This window comes from Rhizoctonia solani, chromosome 11 (assembly GCF_016906535.1).
Source record: "Rhizoctonia solani chromosome 11, complete sequence".
NCBI classification, from domain to species: Eukaryota; Fungi; Basidiomycota; class Agaricomycetes; order Cantharellales; family Ceratobasidiaceae; genus Rhizoctonia; species Rhizoctonia solani.
The window spans coordinates 1,696,866-1,716,195 of record NC_057380.1 but is presented as its reverse complement, the minus strand read 5'-3'; the positions used below and the strand labels follow the sequence as shown (position 1 = coordinate 1,716,195).

Genomic DNA, 19,330 nt, shown 5'->3' with positions numbered 1-19,330 from the left:
CTTCTTGGTTGTACTTAGCTAGCTTGCCATTGCCCTTATAGGCTTGGTTGCCGTAGTATAGTTGGTCGTTGTTGTAGGTAGCTTGCCCACCGCCTTAAGCGGTTCTTACTTAGTCTTACCCAGCCGCAAGCGCCCGCCTCCTTGACGTACTTACAGACGTCTAGGACACTAGCTTTTTGGCTGGTGTGAAGGATGCAAAGTAAACTTACTCTGTAGGTTGGAAATTGTCCTAAATGTCTGTTAGGGTGTCAAGGGGGATGGCGCTTGTGGCCGCAGGGTACAAAAGAGACAAAGTTGCTTAAGGCAACAACAAACCTATCTACAGCAACAAGCAACTATCCTGCAACAACAAGACCGCTTAAGGCAGTGACAAGCTATCAAGGTACAACAACAAGGCCGCTTAAGGCAGTGTAGACTATTCTAAGTAGTTAACTAAGTATTTACTGGGCTATAAGGCCCTTGTACACTGAGTGGATGCAACAAGAGGCAATTGACCTGGGTGTTACCATGGTTGGTTGGCCTCCTTATATTACAGAGGTGAACTAATTACAAATGTATAATATGCAAAACCATATCCAATAAGAACCCTGCTCTGCAGTTGGCCTTACTCATTTGTATGTGTCACTGACATGTCATGATGTTGTCATAGGTGGAGGTAGCTATGTATGCTGATTAAGCGCGGATGGGGACGTGGCTTGGCGCTTAGCATAAGATATAAGCGCCAAAGTCACGTGATTGAAAATGTAGTCTGTTTGTTTTTGTTTAAATCTGAGAAAGTTGGAATAAATTCCGTGGTATCAATGGTGTCTATGACACTGCCCCCCCTCTAAGGGCCTTGGCAGCGCCAAGGGCCTTCTTTCTCATTTCTTCCTTGTATTTTTTCAAAAATTTTCCGCATTTTTGAGGTTCTCCTGGGGTTCCCACGTGTTTTCTTCCAAGCCATAACCTTTCCATTTGACCCTAAAGAACCAGTTGCTGTTTTGTTCTTCCGCGTCAGTAATGCCTTTGACCTTGTATTCCTCTTCTCTGTCCACAGTGACTGGTGGCGGGTGTCCTAGACGTCTGTAAGGACGTCAAGGAGGAGGGCGCTTGCAGCCGGATATAACTAAGTAGGAACCGCGTAAGGCGGTGGCAAGCTATCCTACAACAACAACCAGCTATACTACGGTGACCAAAGCCGTAAGGGCAATGGCAAGCTAGGTAAGTACAACGCAGAAGCCGCTTAAGGCGGTGTAGGCTAAGTATCTAAGTAGAGGTTTGCTGGGCTGTAAGGCCCTTGTACAATGTGGGATGCAACAAGAGGTAATTGACCTGGGTGTTACCATGGTTGGTTGGCCTCCTTATATATTACAGAGCTACCTAATTACAAATACTACTATGTGCAATACCGTATCAAATAAGAACCCCAATCCGCAGTTGTCCTTACTCATGCATATGTGTCACTGACGTGTCATAGTGATGTCATCAGGTGGAGGTGGCTATGTATGCTGAGGTAAGCGTGGATGGGGACGTGGCTTGGCGCTTAGCATATGGTATAAGCGCCAAAGTCACATGATTGAAAATGTTGTCCGTTTGCCTTTGTTTAAAATCGAGAAAATAGGAATAAATTCCCTGGTATTGAGTGTGTCTACAACACTGCCCCCCCTCTAAGGGCCTTGGCAGCGCCAAGGGCCTTCTTCTTCATATCTTCTTTGTACTTCCTCAGAATTTTCTCCGCATTTTTCAGGTTTTCCCAAGGTTCCCATGTGTTTTCTTTGGACCCGTACCCCTTCCATTTGACTTGGAAGAACCATTTTCCGTTGCGTTCCTTGGCATCCGTTATTCCTTCAACTTTGTATTCTTCTTCTCCATCCACGGTGACTGGTGGTGGGCAATTTTCAAAGGTATGTTTCTTGTCCTGTTTAACCTTTGATAGTAGTCCTACATAGAACACATTGTGGATGCGCATGGTTGGCGGGAGTTCAAGCCGGTAAGCGCGGTCGGAGATTTTTTTGATGACCCTGAATGGTCCTAAGTGTTGTTCCGTTAGCTTAGGACTTAGAGTCTTGAGGTTGACATTCTTGGCGTTGAGCCATGCTTCCTCTCCTAGTTCAAACTCCAAGGGATTTCCTGATTCTCCAACAACCATCTGTAGTTTGGATTGCTGGAGAGCGGCCTCAACTTCCTTCCACTGCTCCTCCATGGTTGCAGCAAGATCATTGGCCTCTGGTACGTCCGTGGGGACATTGGACGGAGTTAAGGTGGGTTCCTGACCATATAGGGCTTTGAATGGCGTCTTCCCTGTACTGCTATGTACTGCATTGTTATACGCAAATTCTGCCATGGGGAGCCATCTGGTCCAGTCCCTTTGGTTAACCCCTGAGTACACTCTAAGAAAATGTTCTATTGAGGGATTCACTTGTTCTGTCTGGCCATTGCTCTGAGGGTGATACGCAGAAGAGAAGTGGGGGTCTATTCCTAGGCGTTTGTACAATGCCCTCAGGAATTTGTTATTGAAGACCCTTCCCCTATCCAAAACCGTCTTTTCTGGGATTCCATGTTGTTTCCATACATGTTCCAAGAATAACTCCGCTAGTTTGGGTGCTTTGAGTTTTTTGGAGCATTTGATGAAGATACCGTACTTGGTGAAGCTGTCAATAATGACCAGGATTGAGTCAAAATTTCCGTCCTTGGGTAGGTCCACTATCATATCATAGGATACGTGTTGCCATGGTCTACTAGGAAGCTCAAGGGGTTGAGGCGGTATTGATGCGTATCTGGGCTTCCTTACCCGTTGACATGTTTCACAGGAGTCCATGTGCCAGTATGTGTTGGCATGGATCCCGGGCCAGTAGTAATCCCTTGAGATCAGTTCTAGAGTTTGCTGTCTTCCTGGGTGTCCTGCCAAGGGGCTATCATGGAAGATGTGGAGTAGGTCTGTTCTCAGTGTTCCAACGTCAGGGACTACAATTTGTCCTTGATAGAAGAGCAGTCCAGCCTCCATTTCATAGTCCTTAAACGCGCGTTTGATGGAGGGGGGTGCTTTGGACTTGTTCTGCAGGAATTGGAGGATTTCCTCCAGGGACTTGTCTTGATCTAGGGATGACTCAATTTGTTGTTGCAGCTCCTTCTCTGGGGTGACTAGGGCAATATTGGCAAACACTGGGTCTGGTAACATAGACTGGGGTTCTGGTGGAATATCTGCATGATCCGCTTGCTGTGACAAGGCATCTGGTTTTCCTGATTGTTTTCCAGGCCTGTACACAATCTGGAAGTTATAGCCAGCTAGTAGTAGGTGCCATCTGGCATGGCGGCGGTTGAATGTTCAGGATTCCTTCCAGTACTCCAGGTTCTGGTGATTGGTGAAGACTGTGATTGGGTGAGGGGTCCCTTCCAGGAAGATACGCCAATACTCAAAGGAGCAGATGATTGCTAAGAGCTCCTTGTCATGTGTGTTGTAGTTCTGCTCAGCCCCTTTGAATGACTTGGATAGGAAGCCAAGAGGGTGGAGGCGTCCGTCTTCCTGCCGTTGACTGAGTATAGATCCTAGGGCTGCGCCAGAAGCATCCATTTCCAAGAAGTATGGTTTGGTAGGGTCCACATGACAGAGTACTGGTGCGCTAGTGATTGCGTTCTTCAGGTTCTGGAAAGCCTCCTGTTCCTTGGAACCCCAATTCCATGCTGTATCCTTTTTGACCAGATCATGTAGTGGTCTGGCCAGGTGACTAAAGTTGGCAACAAATTGGCAAAGGAAGTTGGCAAACCCAAGGAATGACTGGACTTCTTTAACCTTGGTAGGGTTTGGCCACTCTTGTACTGCCTGGATTTTGAGCTTATCCAGACTAAACCCTTTATCCAATACAATGATTCCCAAGTATTCTACGGAGGAGACGTGGAATGTACATTTTGAGGCCTTGCAGAACAGTTGGTTTTCCAGTAAGCGCCGCAGAACCTCATGGACATGCTGTGTGTGGGATGCGTCATCTTTTGAGTAGATCAAGATGTCATCAAGGTAGATGATGACACATACATCCAACAGGTCCTTGAGCAGGTTGTTCATGAAATGTTGGAATGAGGCAGGGGCATTGGTCAGGCCAAAGGTGTTAAGAGTTGTGTAAGTACAGGAGTAAGAAAGAATTACTATATACAAAATGTATATGAGAATAACTAAGAACTAGTATTAAGAATCAGAATATATGCACAGAATATATGCACAATATAGGCTAGATTATCAGGAATAACAACTCCTAACAAATAGTCTAGCAACTATGAAGTGCAGGTGGTTGGTTATGTATAGTACCTTAGACTTAAGTAAGAGGGTTACCTGACTAATGTACAGGATTTATAGGATTGGCCTAATAGGTATAGGACTTATATATGCTTAAGTAAGACTTAAGACTTATGGGGTTTACCTAAAATATATCTAGGATTTATGAGATATTGCAGGTAAAGATATCTACAATATAGGGGTTATGGTGGATTGAAACACTATCACTCAATCACAACAATCCTTACAGTATTGTTGCACTATACTCAATGTTGAACTCAACAACTGTGACAGTCAAGGGGCACAGGGTTGCAGTAAGTACACTAATAGGTTACCCTGTATCTGTTGGGACTGGCCTATGGTCTTAGTGTGCCAAATAACCTCCTATGCTATTTACAGTGAGTCAATCACTAAAGTAAATGCGCAGATAAGCTGTTAAAGGCTTGTGTGTATATGTCAATATATAAGAGTGGATAAATGGATGCATTAGAAGCGTCTTCACAGGGTCCTTTTATACCCTGAGAAGGCGCACAAACAAGTAGATACATGATTGATACCAAGAAGGGGTACAGGAGGTACATGTGGCAACTGAAACACTTGAGGGAGCCAATACTTTGGTACATAGTTGTCGTACACCACTGTAAGGTGGGTACTCGCTAGTGGTGGGCGCTTAAGGCCGTAACTACTACAGACACTGCTTATGTAATCTTACTCTAGGCTATACTACTAAAACGCGTGAGGCGCTCTACTTCTATCTGCTGCAGACGATGGGGCCTTAGGCCTGGGAGGTGTGGTAGGTGAATATAGAGGGGTGAGCGTGTGAACTACTTAGGGGGCCTGCTACTTAGCTGGCTGAATACCTTCTCTAATGAGTAAGAGACGAGGTAAAATTGACTTGGTGGTTCCAAGCGATTTCCCTGCTGTATATATAGACAAATCGTACTATCTACATGGTCCGTGCGCGTGAGAGAAAGAAGTACATAAGACAAATAAGAAGCGTGCTGCGGGCTGCGCAGAAGCGTGGATTCCTCTTAAGCGCCCTTGGCACGGCATCTCGGCGCGGCATCTCGGCATAATAAGCGCCGAGATCACGTGATCGAAAAAAGTAAGATATCTAGTCCGTAAAAAATACTAAAAATAAGAGAAAATTCAGGCGATTCTAATGGTATATGTTAGGAGGTTGTAACAATAGTAAACAAACAACAGATCCTAATATTTGCCCCAAGGCAATGTTTGCCCCAAGGCATTATTTACCTGTGTGGGTCCTTAGATGTCCCAAGGCTAAGTGTTTCATCTTGGAGTAAACAGTCCCAAAGGTAGGATACCTCTGCCTTGGGTACTTGCAGTAAATGGGGCATAACTCAGCCAAATGTTGTCCGTTTTGGGAGTTTGACCCAGCGTTCTGGAGCGCACAAACATGCGCACCTAAGCGCAAGCGATTCGGCAGTGTGGGATGCCCGGGTGATGGAGAAAAGGCGCATTTAGTGCGTCGGCGCTTAAGGGCTGATTAAGCGCCGGAGCACTTGCCTATGCGACAGGGGGGACCCTGAATATTTCTGTGTGTAGCCACAAGATAGAATCTTGAATAATAAATACTACAAACAAGAGAAATATTACTTGTTACTGTTTATCCACTCAGCTGAATTTATATATATTTAAATGAGTGAGAAAACAGCATATATGCAAAAGGCATTGCATATTAAGGGTATTCCAGAGGTTTGTAGGTTTTGTAAAGGTCACTATTGGATAGAGGGACCTTGAAAACCTCAGTTCGCATCTTTATCTCATTTGTTTACTGTGAGGTTACTAGTGTAATTAATAAAATAAGTACAGATTAAAGAAGAAACGTCATATCCATAACAAAAGGTCATGACAAGGGATTTGTACAGGGCATACTTAGTGCAGAACGCAGTTTTCCATTTGTCACCCTCCTTAACGCGGATGTTGTTGTAGCCCCATCTTAGGTCTAACTTGGTGAAGACCTTGGCACCTTGGAGTTGGGCCATGAGGTTGTCTGGACGGGGTAACGGGTACACATTTTTCTTGGTCTGGTTGTTTAGGCAACGGTAATCTACTACAAGACAGCGGGATCCATCTTTTTTGGGCACAAACATGACAGGGGAGCTGATAGACAATTTGCTGGGACAAATCTTTCCAGCCTTGAGCTTGTCCCTGAGCCAGTCCTTGAGTGTGGTAGATTCAGCATTGGTCATGCTGTATAAGGGCAAGTTCAAGGGTCCTTCTTCTGTAAGTTCTATGCCAATGTTGTAGTGCCTGTGGGGAGGAAGTTTGTTGAATTCTTCTTCTCCAAATACCTTAGCATATTGATGGTACTTGGAGGGTACTCCTTCAAGGGGGTCCTTATCTGCTTCTTCCTCTTTGGCAATGGCCACATTGTTGGGAGGTGCATGAGGGAAGGTGAGAGTGCGCATATTCCAATCAATTTCCGGGTTGTGTGCACCCAACCATTTCAATCCCAAGATGGCGGCGTGAGACCCTGTGTTACATACAAGGAAGGTCTTGGTCATTTTCTTGCCATCAAGGGAGAAGGTCAGGAATGCCTTCTTCCAGATTTTGCCAGCCTGGGGGCTTGACCCATCAAGCATGGTAACAGTGCGGGGGTACAGAAGGTCTATAAGAGGGAGGCAGAGTAGTTCCGCTGTGCGGGGGTGTAGAAATGAGGAGGTGGCGCCTGAATCTATCAGGACTTCTAAGTTTTCCGCTTGTTTCTCTGGTGTAATAGAAATGGTGAAGAGTGGGGAGATTCTATTTGAGCTACTTGATATATTACATATTTTTATACAACCAGAGTCCTTGGGGTCCTTGCGCGCGGCAGCAGGTACCCTTAGTCTTTTCCCAATTCGGGTCCAGACTCTTTGCCAACCTTGGCGGCTTCTTTCTTGACGCCTTCCTCCTTAGGCATAGCTTTCCAGCCAGTGCAGCATTCCGCAAATTTGTGGCCCAATTTGCCGCACTTGATGCATAGGCCTTCAGCCCTGCGGCGGTTTTGTTCCTCCTTGGAGACAAAGTTGGGGTTGCTGGAGAGGCACCCTGGTCTTGTGGCCTGTTGGCCGGTACTTGCCCCCCTATTGGGGGTGGACAAGGTTCCAGACTTATTACCCTTAGGCGGGTGGCTGGCATGCTCCTCACAGAGGGCGTTATCAAGGACCAGAGCCGCATTTTGCAGCTCAAGGAGTGTTGTGGGGCGCTGTTCTCAAGTGGCAATGAGGCGGCTGACCTCCCAGTGGAGGCCACGTGCAAATTGCCCACAAAGGGCGGCGTTGTTCCAGTCTAGGTCCATGGTAATGGTCCTAAACTTTGTGATGTACTCAGCACAGGTTCCTGTCTGAGTAAGTTGTGTAATTTGCTGCTTGGCAGCTTGCGTGGCATTGGGGTTCCCAAATGCAGCCAAGAACTCCGTCCTGAACTTGTCAACTGTTTGGATCAGGGCCCTGTGGGACCCAAGTTGATTGAGGTGGGGGTGAGCCCAGGCTCCTGCTACGTCCTTCATGTTCATCAGGAGGAACAACAGGACCTCCTGGTCCGTGGGGAACATCCGTTGGTTTAGACGTACCCATGCCAACATCCGCGTGAGCCATTGGCGGGCTTTGTTCCCTATCTTCCCTGTATAGGCGTCAGGGTGGTCCACTTTGACCAGGGCCTGATAAGCAGCTACAGGGGCCGCTGGTTGTGGGACTTGGGGGGAGCGGAGTCAGATAGGCAAAGGCAGAGGGGGAGTATAGCTTCTTGGGGGGGCCTGGACTGGGGTTGGTTGGGCAAAGGTAGGGGGAGCTTTGCTGGGATTGGCCCAGGCAACAAGGGGTGCGCTAGGCGCTGGAAAAGTGTTGGTTTTTGGTAAGGGCCTGGGCGTGGCCTTGACTGCCGGGGGTTTCCGGTCTTCTGGTGTATGTGGGGCTCCACCCCTAGCCTCAATGCAAGTGAGGGCTTGATTGACTGCTCCCATCCAGTCTTGGGCTTCCTTTGTTGCTTCCTTGGTTTCTTCAAGTTCCCGCTTGAGCCGGAGGACTTGGTTTTGCAATCCCAAGATAAGGGAAATTGCTTGGCTGAGGGAAATTTCCCTGTAGACCTCTGGTTTGAGGCTTGTTGACTCAACGGCAGTTGCCGGAAGAGTGGGTCCCAACTGTCCTTGATTGAGAGGGGATTGGGGACAAGCGGAGCTCCAGGAACGGGTTGCCATTTCATGAGGATATGAACGGCCTTGGTGGGAAGCAGTGCGCTGGGAGGCGCGGGAGGAAGCGCAAGAGGGGGTACGGGAGGTAATGGTGGGCAAGATGGGAAAAATGGGGGCTGTGTAGCCAAGGGTGCCTGTATCAGGACTTATGGGGCGCTTTATTGTACTGGCGCTAAGAGCTTGCGTCAACTGCCTAGCGTTGGACAGTCCCTATTGACCAATCAGCTGCCGTGTACAGGCGTGATGTGGAACGGGTTTTCTGCAAGCGGGTGGATCTGCTGACTAGCTCTGCTGACAAAGGGTGCGGTGACTGGTGGTACGCGGACAATCAGAATCCGTCTGCCTTATAGCAATTTGGTACTACCTGGGGCCAACGCTAGTTTGATTATTGATAGCAAAAGGCAAGCCCAATCAGGTGATTTCCCTTGTGCTAGTACAGGGGACCTTCTTGTTTGTTGAGACTGAGTGGGGTGTGCTTGGTGGGCACGGTTTGCAACCAACTTAAGGTTGATTACCTAGTGTCCTAGACGTCTGTAAGGACATTGAGGAGGAGGGCGCTTGCGGCCGGATGTAACTAAGTAGGAACCGCGTAAGGCGGTGGCAAGCTATCCTACAACAACAACCAGCTATACTACGGTGACCAAAGCCGTAAGGGCAATGGCAAGCTAGGTAAGTACAACGCAGAAGCCGCTTAAGGCGGTGTAGGCTAAGTATCTAAGTAGAGGTTTGCTGGGCTGTAAGGCCCTTGTACAATGTGGGATGCAACAAGAGGTAATTGACCTGGGTGTTACCATGGTTGGTTGGCCTCCTTATATATTACAGAGCTACCTAATTACAAATACTACTATGTGCAATACCGTATCAAATAAGAACCCCAATCCGCAGTTGTCCTTACTCATGCATATGTGTCACTGACGTGTCATAATGATGTCATCAGGTGGAGGTGGCTATGTATGCTGAGGTAAGCGTGGATGGGGACGTGGCTTGGCGCTTAGCGTATGGTATAAGCGCCAAAGTCACGTGATTGAAAATGTTGTCCGTTTGCCTTTGTTTAAAATTGAGAAAATAGGAATAAATTCCCTGGTATCAAGTGTGTCTACAACAGCGGGCAATTTTCAAAAGCTTGGTTACTGTCTTGTTTGACTTTCAACAGTAATCCCACGTAGAAAACATTATGGATCCGCATTGTTGGGGGAAGTTCTAGTTGGTAGGTTCCCAGCCGTATAACGCCTTGAAGGGGGATTTGCCAGTGCTGCTATGTACTGCATTATTGTAGGCAAACTCCGCCATTGGCAGCCACCTAACCCAGTCCTTCTGATTGACTCCAGAGTAAGCCCGCAGGAAGTGTTCAACTGTGGGATTGACTTGTTCCGTCTGGCTGTTGCTTTGGGGGTGATAAGCCAAAGAGAAGTGGGGGTCTATTCCTAGGCGCTGGTACAGTGCTTTAAGGAATTTGTTATTAAAGACCCTTCCACAATCCAATACTGTCTTCTCAGGCATTCCGTAGCGTTTCCACACATGTTGCAGGAATAGGTCTGCTAACTTGGGTGCCTTGAGCTTTTTGGAGCATTCAATCAGTATGACGTATTTGCTGAAACTATCCACAATGACTAAGATGGAATTGTTCCCCCATCCTTGGGTAAGTCCACAATCATGTCATAGGAAATGTGTTGCCAGGGTCTGGATGGTAACTCCAGCGGTTGCAGGGGAATGGAAGCGTATTTTGGCTTGCAAATGCGTTGACAAGTTTCACAGGAGTCCACATGCCAGTATGTGTCCAAGCGGATCCCAGGCCAGTAATAGTTTCTTGAGATAAGCTCTAGGGTTTGTTGTCTTCCTGGGTGACCAGCCAGTGGGCTATTGTGGAATATGCAAAGTAGATCCGTTCTCAGTGTTCCAACATTGGGTACTACAATGCGTCCCTGGTAAAACAATAAGCCAGCCTCCATTTGGTAATCTTTGAAGGCGCATTTGATTGATGGCAGGGCCTTGGACTCATTCTGGAGGAACTGCAGGATTTCCTCCAGAGACTTGTCTTTGTTTAGGGCGGATTCAATTTGACGCTGGAGTTCCTTCCCTGGTGTGATTAGGGCTGTGTTTGCAAATACTGGGTCTGGGAGCATTGTTTGGTCAGCAGGAGGAATATCAGCATGGTCCAAGTGGCGTGAGAGTGCGTCTGGCTTCCCTGACTGCTTTCCTGGACGGTAGACAATTTGGAAATTGTATCTGGCTAGAAGGAGGTGCCATTGTGCATGGCGCTGGTTAAAGGTCCTTGACTCTTTCCAATATTCTAAGTTCCGGTGATTGGTGAAGACCGTGATGGGATGAGCCGTTCCCTCCAAGAAGATACGCCAATACTCAAAGGAGCGGATGATTGCTAGAAGCTCCTTGTTGTGGGTGTCATAGTTCTGCTCTGCCCCTTTGAATGATTCCAACAGGAGCCCAACACTGTATGAAATCAACCTGCTGAAAGTTTGGATGAAATAGAGTTTACTCAGAGCGGCAAAGTTACAAACAGTTTTTAGTACGTTTGACGTACTGGTTTTTGGTACGTTTTGTATGGTAGGAAACAGACTAAAAGAGGACCACACTAATGTACCAGTTTTCAAACAGACCGTACCAGAAATAGTTTCAACATAACCAGGACATATTGTACTGACCATGTGCGTGCAATTACCTTAGGCCAATCCTGTATGTTCTAATTAGTCCAGGATGAATTGTACTCATCTCAATCAAACTCAATCTGTCAGAGCCAACAACTACCACAGGGTAAACCTAACAAGCTATTGCCTAATATAGGACTTATCAGCTAGTAGGATCTAACAGAGCTCAAGGCAACTGCCAGATAAGGGGTTGGACAAGACCAATACAGTAAGTGTGCACTATGCTATAAAGATAGCTGGGCAAAGGACCTTTGACAGGGACTGGTATGCTCTCAGGCAATACTCTTAAGTGTATGTCTTAGGGTAGTAGTGTTGGATGGGGATAAGAGGTCAAGTTCTGAGGCTTAAGGCTCTCAGAACCCTCCTTATATATTCACAGAGAAGGGGAAGAGTAATTACATGTACAAATATCATAACAAAGATAAGGTCACATGACCAGAGATAAGAAAACAAGATCACATGACTAAAGGTCATGTGATGAGATTACATAATAAGCGCTCAGCGCCTAAATAGCATAAAGATGCATATATCCCTAAATCTTCATGAAAATAGCGCATATATTCACTATTTCTTCGACTTAGTGGATTTTAAGGTGGTCACGCCTCTAGGGCATGACACAAACTAGGACGTTGCCAAAAATTACGTGTCTTGCCAAAAGCCAAACCCAGAATTGACATTTGGTCAAAAAACTCACAGACCGTGGACATCAGAGACAAATTGTAGCATTGAGGACTCATGAGATTGCTCTTTGTAGATACGTACAAGAACCAAAGTGCAATGACGATACATTAAAAGCTCACTTACCTTAATTGGGATTAACAACCTCATCCAACATGTCAAGCTGCCCAACTGCTGTGTCACGTTGGACGATGTACAACGCACCAAGTGGCAATTGCACACGCCCAACCAAGCAATCAATCTTTGACGCATCAAGGATCTCAGGTGAGACATATCTGCCACCCCTTAGGCTGTACTGGGTAATTCCAGATGAGGCAATGTGGCAGAGATAGGGAATTGGGGATACAACGGCAAGCACAAGGTCATCTAGATGTGGATAAAACACACCAGCACACTTGGTAACGTGCCGCAGGAAAGCTGCGTCAATCACAAGGAATTGTTCAGCACAACTGTAGCCAAATGTCTCCTCGTCAAGAACCACAGCTGGACCTCTAACCCATTGCCAGTGTGAGTTAACTGACCAGTACTACAGAATAGCCAAGGGGTTAGTGACAAGAATACTTGCATAAAAAAAACCTACCATGACGTGCAAGGCATCACGCAACTTGCAGTTGTTAGCCACAATATGGTCCCCCTGAATGAGATCCCCGCCAGTGACATTGCCTGCCTCATTCCTAGTGATCCGCTGCATCTTGCCCCAGGCAACAAATGGGCAGTTGAATAGCTTGTTCTGGATGAAAGCGGCACTGACAGGGATTTGAGTAGAAATGAACTCAGCAACCTTGCGGATCAAGGGACCCTGAATAGGGCGCTCACGCCTAGGCTTCACAAAGACAAGATCTTTGTACGCGTTGTAGCGTGTACCTGTTGCAATGTTCTCTTGACGCATCTTGAGATCCAGCTCCTCTGCAAGGCCATACAAGTGCTTGATCTGACTGAGCTGAGATAGTTGGAGCACATGTCAATTGATGCTTGAGTAAGGGTAACGTTGGCTTTTGTTGGCACGACCAATGGCACCGCAGAACCGCTCCATTGGAAAAGCCCAATAGCACCACACGGGACCCATTGCCTCAATGTCGTTGGCTATGTGAAGGAGAGCGTGGAGGGGGAGTGTACAAGCTGGAAGACGGGTACGGTTGTCTCAATAATAGTATCTATATGCCACGGCAATTGTTTATCAGCGCCAAGAAACCAATATAATACATCAGGGAATTTGTACCTCTTGTAGTCCTGCACCCACTGCGCAAACCCTTGCCGGATCTCATCTACATCAACACGCCTGACATCAAGTCCAATGCACAGCTTGATCAGCTTGACCAGCCAAACAAAGTGGTGGTAGTAGCGGGGGCGCACAAAGCGGCAATGGAGGAGAGCAGGACCAATGAGCGTTGCAAAGAGCAACATGCTCTCCAATGTGGTCTCTTGTGGTTTGGTGTCAAGGTTTGGTATGCAACAACCAAACGCTGCTGGAATTGTGTCACCACTATCAGCGCATGCAACACCAACCGCAGTCCAGACCTCATCCAGTAGTTGGTAGTCCTTGTTGTTGGATCCAAATGTTGACCATTGACCACGCCTAGTCCAGAGCCCTATGAGTGTTGGGAGAATGTTCTCAAACATCACATGCATAAAATCATGTGGGAACAAGGTAGGGAACTCCAGCAAGGCCAGATGTGCAAGGGGCAAAAGTCCATTAACACTGGTGTTGCGTGAGAGGACCTGCTCAGCAGGGTCATTGACTGCACCCTGAACATCAAGTGCCTGCTGAACATGGTTGGCATGAGAGCGGCAAGGTAGGTTGAGAGGATCATAACGTTGGATCTCGGCACGTGGGACAAAGGGTCGGGAAAGGGGAACATAGAGGGTATTTTTGCCACGCCGCCCCTCCCTGGTTTACGCCCTCAATCTTGCACGCACGGCATGGGAATTTACCGTTTGGGCCTTTCATAGACATCAGCTTGGCCATAGCTGGCATATCACCAAAGGCCGTGAGCAGGTAGGCGCGGAGGGAGAATGTATGACCGTCAACAACATTGAAGGCAGGAATGCCACATGCCAGATCTTCAAGCTTGGTGATAAGGGGTTTGAGGTAAGTTGTTGTTGTACACCACTGTAAGGTGGGTACACGCTGGTGAAAACGGGCGCTTAAGGCCGTACTACTACACTAGCTTATGTAAGATAACTATCTAAGGCTATACTAATAGCGCCTAAGGCACTTCTACTTCTAACTACTGTCAACAATAGGGCCTGAGGCCTGGGAGGTGTGGTAGGTAAAGGGGGTGGTGAACGTCTGTGAACTACTTAGGGCCGGCTACTTAGCTGGATGGGTACCTTCTCTAATGAGTAAGAGATGAGGTAAAATCAACTTGGGGTTTCCAAGCGATTTCCCTGCTGTATATATAGATAAAGCACACTATCTACATGGTCTGTGCGTGTGAGAAAAGAAGTACAGAAGACAAATGAGAAGCGTGCTGCGGGCTGCGCAGAAGCGTGGATTTCTCCTAAGCGCCCTTGGCACGGCATCTCGGCATGAATAAGCGCCGAGATCACGTGATTGAAAAACATGAGATATTGAGTCCGTAAAAAATACTAAAAATATTAGAAAAATCGTGCGATTCTAATGGTATATGTTAGGAGGTTATAACATTGCCCCCCCTTAAAGGCTCTTGGCGGAGTCACGAGCCTTTTTCAGTCGTGACTTGTTGAATTGTTGGATTTCCTCTTGGCTGTGCTCTAGGAGTTCTTCCGGTTCCCAGGAATTGTCTTCCGGGCCATAACCCTTCCATTTGATTAGGTAGAACCATTTCCCCTGTTGTCTTTTGGAGTCGATGATTTTTTCCACCTCATACTCTTCTTCCCCTTCTATTGTTTCAGGAGGGGGTCTTTCTGGAAATGGTTGACTTGGGGATATGTGTACTCTGGATAACAAACCCACATAGAATACGTTGTGGATTTTAAGGGTTTCCGGTAGTTTGAGGCGGTACTCGTGACTGGATACCTTCTCTAATACCTCAAAGGGACCTAGTTGCTTGGGGTCTAACTTGTTGGAATTTGTCCTAAGTTCTACGTTTTTTCCATCTAGCCAGACTTTTTCTCCTATTGAGTATTCCGGGACTGTTCCTTTATCCTTTGTCATCCGTTCTTTGCTCATCCTGAGGGCTGCTTCGGCTTCCTTCCATTCCCTGGCCAGGGTGTCTGCCACGAGGTCTGCTTCTGGGACGTTTGCAGGGATGTTTGACAGATTCATGATTGGGTTTCTGCCATAAATTAATTCGAATGGGGTTTTTCCAGTAGCTGAGTGCTTGGCGTTGTTATAGGCATACTCCGCAAGTGGTAACCACTTAACCCAATCTGAATGATCCGCTGCTACATAAGACCTTAGGTAGAACTCGATAAATTGGTTGACACGTTCCGTCTGGCCGTCTGATTCAGGGTGATAGGCCGAGGAGAAGGAAGGTTTAATTCCTAATTGTTGTTGGTAGAGAGCCCTAAGGAATTTCCCTGTGAATGTAGTTCCTCGATCTGATATAGTTTTGACGGGGAGCCCATGAAGTTTCCAAATGTGGGAGACAAAGAGATCAGCCAACCCTTTTGCTGAAACCTTTTTTGAGGTAGGGATGAAGTGGCCTAACTTGGAGAACGAGTCAATAACTACCAGGATTGCATCATGTCCTTCTGACTTGGGAAAACCCGTGATGAAGTCATAGGAGATGGTGTGAAATGGAAAGGGGGGAACTTCTAAGGGTTTTAGGGCTATGACCGGATTATGGGCGCGACGATTGGCTTGACAAGTGGGGCAGCATTCCACCCATTCCTTGGCGGATGACTTCATTCCCGGCCACCAGTAGTTGCGGCTCAAGAGCTCTAGGGTCCTTTGCTGGCCTGGGTGACCTGCTAGGGGGGAGTTGTGGAATTCCCTCAGTAATTGCTCTTTCAGGGCTTCAGAGTCAGGGACCACTAATTTTCCTTGATACCAGAGAAGGTTTTCCTCCCAATCGTAATCTTGGTAAGCCTTTTGGATAGACAGAGGTGCATTTTCCGCATCCTCTGTTAGGAATTGAATGATTGGCTCAATTGATGGGTCCTCTTTTAGTCTGGAACGGATTTCCGTGACTATTTCCAGCTCCTCTTCGGACGTATTGGCAAAGACCTTGGCCGGTAGCATAACCTCTGGGTCCTGGGTGGATTCTACGTAGTCCGCCCTCCTTGATAGGGCGTCTGGTTTCCCCGATTGCTTTCCTGGGCGATAATGGATCTCAAAATTGAAATCACTCAGGAATATGCGCCATCTGGCGTGCCTTTGGTTGAACGTCCTGGCCTGCATCCAGTATTCCAGGTTCCTGTGATCTGTGAAGACCTGGATTGCCTTGTCTGTGGCTTCTAAGAATATCCGCCATTCTTCCAGTGCCTTAATTATTGCCAGGAGTTCCTTATCGTGGGTGTCATAATTGGCTTCTGCCCCTGAGAATGACTTGGACATGTAGGCAATTGGATGAAGGCGGTTATCTTCCCCTCGTTGGCTCAGGATGGCTCCCATGGCTACACCTGACGCATCTGTTTCTAGGTAATAGGGGAGATCTGGGTTTGAATGAATTAAGACCAGGGAGCGGGTGACTAGGGACTTCAACTCCTGGAAGGCTTCCTCTTCTTGGGTTCCCCAGGACCATGGGGTTTCCTTTTTTGTGAGATTGTGAAGGGGGCAAGCTACGGAACTGAAGTGGGGGATGAATTGGCAGAGGTAGTTCACAAATCCCAGGAAGGCCTGCACCTGTTTGACTGTTTTAGGTTGGGGCCATGATGTAACTGCCTCAATCTTCTTCTGGTCCATGGAGAAACCTGTCGGGGATATGACAATGCCAAGGTAGTCGACTGTAGTGACGTGGAAGTGACATTTAGAGAGCTTGCAAAACAACTGGTTTTTCATTAGCCTCAATAGGACTTCCCTAACGTGTTCCGGGTGCTTCTCGGGGTTCTCTGAGAAGATGAGGATATCATCCAAGTAGATTACCACTGTGACGTCAATGAGGTCCCTGAACAAGTCATTCATGAAATGTTGGAAGGCGGCCGGGGCGTTGGTGAGGCCAAAGGGCATGACTAGGTATTCAAATAGCCCATACTTGGTCCTAAAGGCCGTCTTCCACTCATTGCCTTCTTTAATTCTGACGTTGTTATAACCCCAACAAAGATCCAACTTGGTGAAGAGTTTTGCGTTCCTTAGTTTGGCCATAAGGTCATCTTGCCTAGGGAGAGGGTAGACGTTTTTATGAGTGACCTTGTTCAACTTCCTATAATCAACAACCAGTCTGAGGGAGCCATCTGCCTTTTTTACAAACATGACCGGAGCGCCTGCTGAGGAGGTACTAGGACGGATCTTGCCCGTTGCTAGCTCCTTGTCAATGTGTTGTTTCAGCGCCCTGGATTCTGCATTGGTCATGCCATAAATAGGTCCGGGTGAGAGTTTGGCGTCAGGAAGTAGGTCAATGGAAATGTCATATTCCCTGTGGGGGGGAAGGACCTTAAATTCTTCTTCGCCAAATACTCTCGCAAACTCATGGTATTGGGTAGGGAGGTCTGCCAAGGGGTCAGGATCCGCTTCTTCCTCAGAGGCAATTTGAACTTGTTCTGGGAATGTGACAAGCCCCTGTTGCCAGTTGATTAGGGGGGATTCTGATGTGAGCCAGGTCATGCCAAGGATAGCCGGGGTGTTGCCTATGGGGCAAACAAGGAAGGGAATGTGGTGGAGATGGCCATTGGCCGAGACCGCAAGTTGAACCTGGTGCCATATGCGACCAGTCTGAGATATGGTACCATCTAACATCCTCACTACCCGTGGATTTTCAAGTAGGGTTTTTGGGATTTTCAGTTTTTCTACTAGAGTGGGGGATATAAAATTGGAGGTGGCGCCGGAGTCAATGAGGGTTTTGATAGGGTCCGTTGGGTAGTCACGCAGTATCATGTCAAGAAAGAGTAGGGGTTTTTTGTTCAAGTCCGTTGCAATATTTACAAATTCTGAGACTGATACATGCAATTCTAAATTAGAGACCAAGGGCTTGACGGTAGCTCTTGGCCTTACTCTTTTTCCGACTTGTCCTGGGCCACCTTGGCAGTTTCTTTGGGAGTGGCCTTCCAACCATTGGGACACTGCTTGATTCCATGGCCCTTCTGCCCACATTTGACGCACAGCCCAGATGCGCGGCGGCGGTCCCTTTCCTCCGGAGTGACGTAGTTAGGATCCTCTGATAAGCGGACCCGTTGAGTGGTGGTGGTGGAAGTGGTGGCTGTGGAAACCGGGGACTTAGCGGGGGTTTTCTTGGGTCGGTTCTCCTCGTTTTCCCAACAAATGTTGTCTATTTTGACGGAGGCAGCAAATATAGCCTCAAGGTCGTCGTCCGGGATATTGTCCTTGGTGGACAGGAGTTCCTTCACCTTCCAGTGAAGACCGCGCACAAACTGGGCAATGTACGCCTCAGTGTTCCAATCAAGTTCTGCCATAAGATTGCGGAACTCGGTAACATACTCAGACGTAGTGGTTGTCTGAGTGAGCGCAGCAATTTTCCTAGCGGTGGCTTGTTTGGCGTCGGGATTGGCAAAGGCTTCCTTGAATTTGGCTGTTAGGGCCTGGATGGTGGTAGGAGGGTTACCCTTGCCCTTGATGATGTTCCCAATGATGGGGAGGGCCCAGTCAGCGGCCTTGTCTGTCATGTGGTATAAAATCCACACAACCATCTGTTCTTCCTCGTCGAACTGATTGCAATGGAGAGCTACCCATAGCATCATTCGATCGAGCCACTGAGTGGCTTTTCGTCCCCTGGTGTCACCTTTAAAGGGTTTGGGGAGGTCCATCTTGGGTTGTTTTACGCTGGACCCTGCGTCAAAGGGAGTGAGATACCCCAAGTGCCTTCTAGGCGTTCCTTGAGGCTCCTTTTTGGGGAGCCTTGGTTCCTCGTCCTCTGAATCAAAACCTGTTCCTCTTGAGGGGCGGAATGGGGCTTTGAGCCCAGGCCTAACCGTGCCTGGAGTGTGAGCTTCCCCCCCTGAATGGGTAGGAGGGGTGATAGGCCCAGTCGATGGGCCAGGCTTGGTTTGGGCTCCGCCCTGGTCTTTGTCACCAACAAGGTTGTTGGTTTCCTTGCATATGGCTTTGAGCTCTGCGAGCTGTTGGCCTTGGGATGATATTTGGGCCTGCAAGGACCCAACTTGGTTGGTGAGGTTGAGGATAGCCTCAAGGAGAGCGGCAGTGGTCGGCTCCGGTTCCATTCCGGGCAAGTGTTGCGGAGAGGGTGATGGGCCGCGAGAGGGTGGTTGGGAGTGGGTTGCCACGGAACGTTGAGAGGAGCAACTGGGGGGACGGGAGTATGGGTGTGGGACGCCAGAGCGTGTGGATGGAATTGTGAAACGGCGTGGGGGAATGGGTTGCCTGATACAGGACTTATGAGCGGTTTTTGTGTAGTGGGTGGGCGCTAAACCTTTGCGTCAAGCACCTAGCGTTGAATAGTCCCTACAACAAATCAACAGATCTGGCAATCGTGATATGAGCGGGTTTTCTACAAG

At 47.9% G+C, this 19,330-nt stretch overlaps 7 protein-coding genes across 7 annotated transcripts; all 7 read right to left on the bottom strand.

Annotated features, from left to right (window-relative positions):
- Positions 1–1,627: 1,627 nt before the first annotated feature.
- RhiXN_10558 (Retrotransposable element Tf2 protein) lies at positions 1,628–4,039 on the bottom strand (the record flags this gene model as incomplete). Its single annotated transcript, XM_043330374.1, has 2 exons — positions 1,628–3,281; positions 3,324–4,039. The coding sequence occupies 2 exons, from the start codon at positions 4,037–4,039 to the stop codon at positions 1,628–1,630; spliced, it is 2,370 nt and encodes a 789-aa protein (XP_043184471.1).
- A 1,991-nt stretch (positions 4,040–6,030) lies between these two features.
- On the bottom strand, positions 6,031–6,852 carry RhiXN_10557 (Reverse transcriptase (RNA-dependent DNA polymerase); the record flags this gene model as incomplete). Its single annotated transcript, XM_043330373.1, has 1 exon — positions 6,031–6,852. The coding sequence occupies one exon, from the start codon at positions 6,850–6,852 to the stop codon at positions 6,031–6,033; it is 822 nt and encodes a 273-aa protein (XP_043184470.1).
- Positions 6,853–7,091: 239 nt separating this feature from the next.
- On the bottom strand, positions 7,092–8,444 carry RhiXN_10556 (Retrotransposable element Tf2 protein; the record flags this gene model as incomplete). Its single annotated transcript, XM_043330372.1, has 3 exons — positions 7,092–7,454; positions 7,485–7,907; positions 8,010–8,444. 3 exons carry the CDS (start codon positions 8,442–8,444, stop codon positions 7,092–7,094), a joined length of 1,221 nt encoding a protein of 406 aa, XP_043184469.1.
- A 1,194-nt stretch (positions 8,445–9,638) lies between these two features.
- On the bottom strand, positions 9,639–11,827 carry RhiXN_10555 (Retrotransposable element Tf2 protein; the record flags this gene model as incomplete). Its single annotated transcript, XM_043330371.1, has 3 exons — positions 9,639–9,995; positions 10,088–10,886; positions 11,796–11,827. The coding sequence occupies 3 exons, from the start codon at positions 11,825–11,827 to the stop codon at positions 9,639–9,641; spliced, it is 1,188 nt and encodes a 395-aa protein (XP_043184468.1).
- A 79-nt stretch (positions 11,828–11,906) lies between these two features.
- Positions 11,907–13,399, bottom strand: RhiXN_10554 (Transposase family Tnp2 protein; the record flags this gene model as incomplete). The annotated part of the gene is made up of 3 exons (XM_043330370.1): positions 11,907–12,305; positions 12,360–12,714; positions 12,999–13,399. The coding sequence occupies 3 exons, from the start codon at positions 13,397–13,399 to the stop codon at positions 11,907–11,909; spliced, it is 1,155 nt and encodes a 384-aa protein (XP_043184467.1).
- Positions 13,400–14,435: 1,036 nt separating this feature from the next.
- RhiXN_10553 (Retrotransposable element Tf2 protein) lies at positions 14,436–17,735 on the bottom strand (the record flags this gene model as incomplete). Its single annotated transcript, XM_043330369.1, has 1 exon — positions 14,436–17,735. One exon carries the CDS (start codon positions 17,733–17,735, stop codon positions 14,436–14,438), a length of 3,300 nt encoding a protein of 1,099 aa, XP_043184466.1.
- A 113-nt stretch (positions 17,736–17,848) lies between these two features.
- RhiXN_10552 (Retrotransposon-derived protein PEG10) lies at positions 17,849–19,036 on the bottom strand (the record flags this gene model as incomplete). Its single annotated transcript, XM_043330368.1, has 1 exon — positions 17,849–19,036. The coding sequence occupies one exon, from the start codon at positions 19,034–19,036 to the stop codon at positions 17,849–17,851; it is 1,188 nt and encodes a 395-aa protein (XP_043184465.1).
- Between the last annotated feature and the right edge of the window lie 294 nt (positions 19,037–19,330).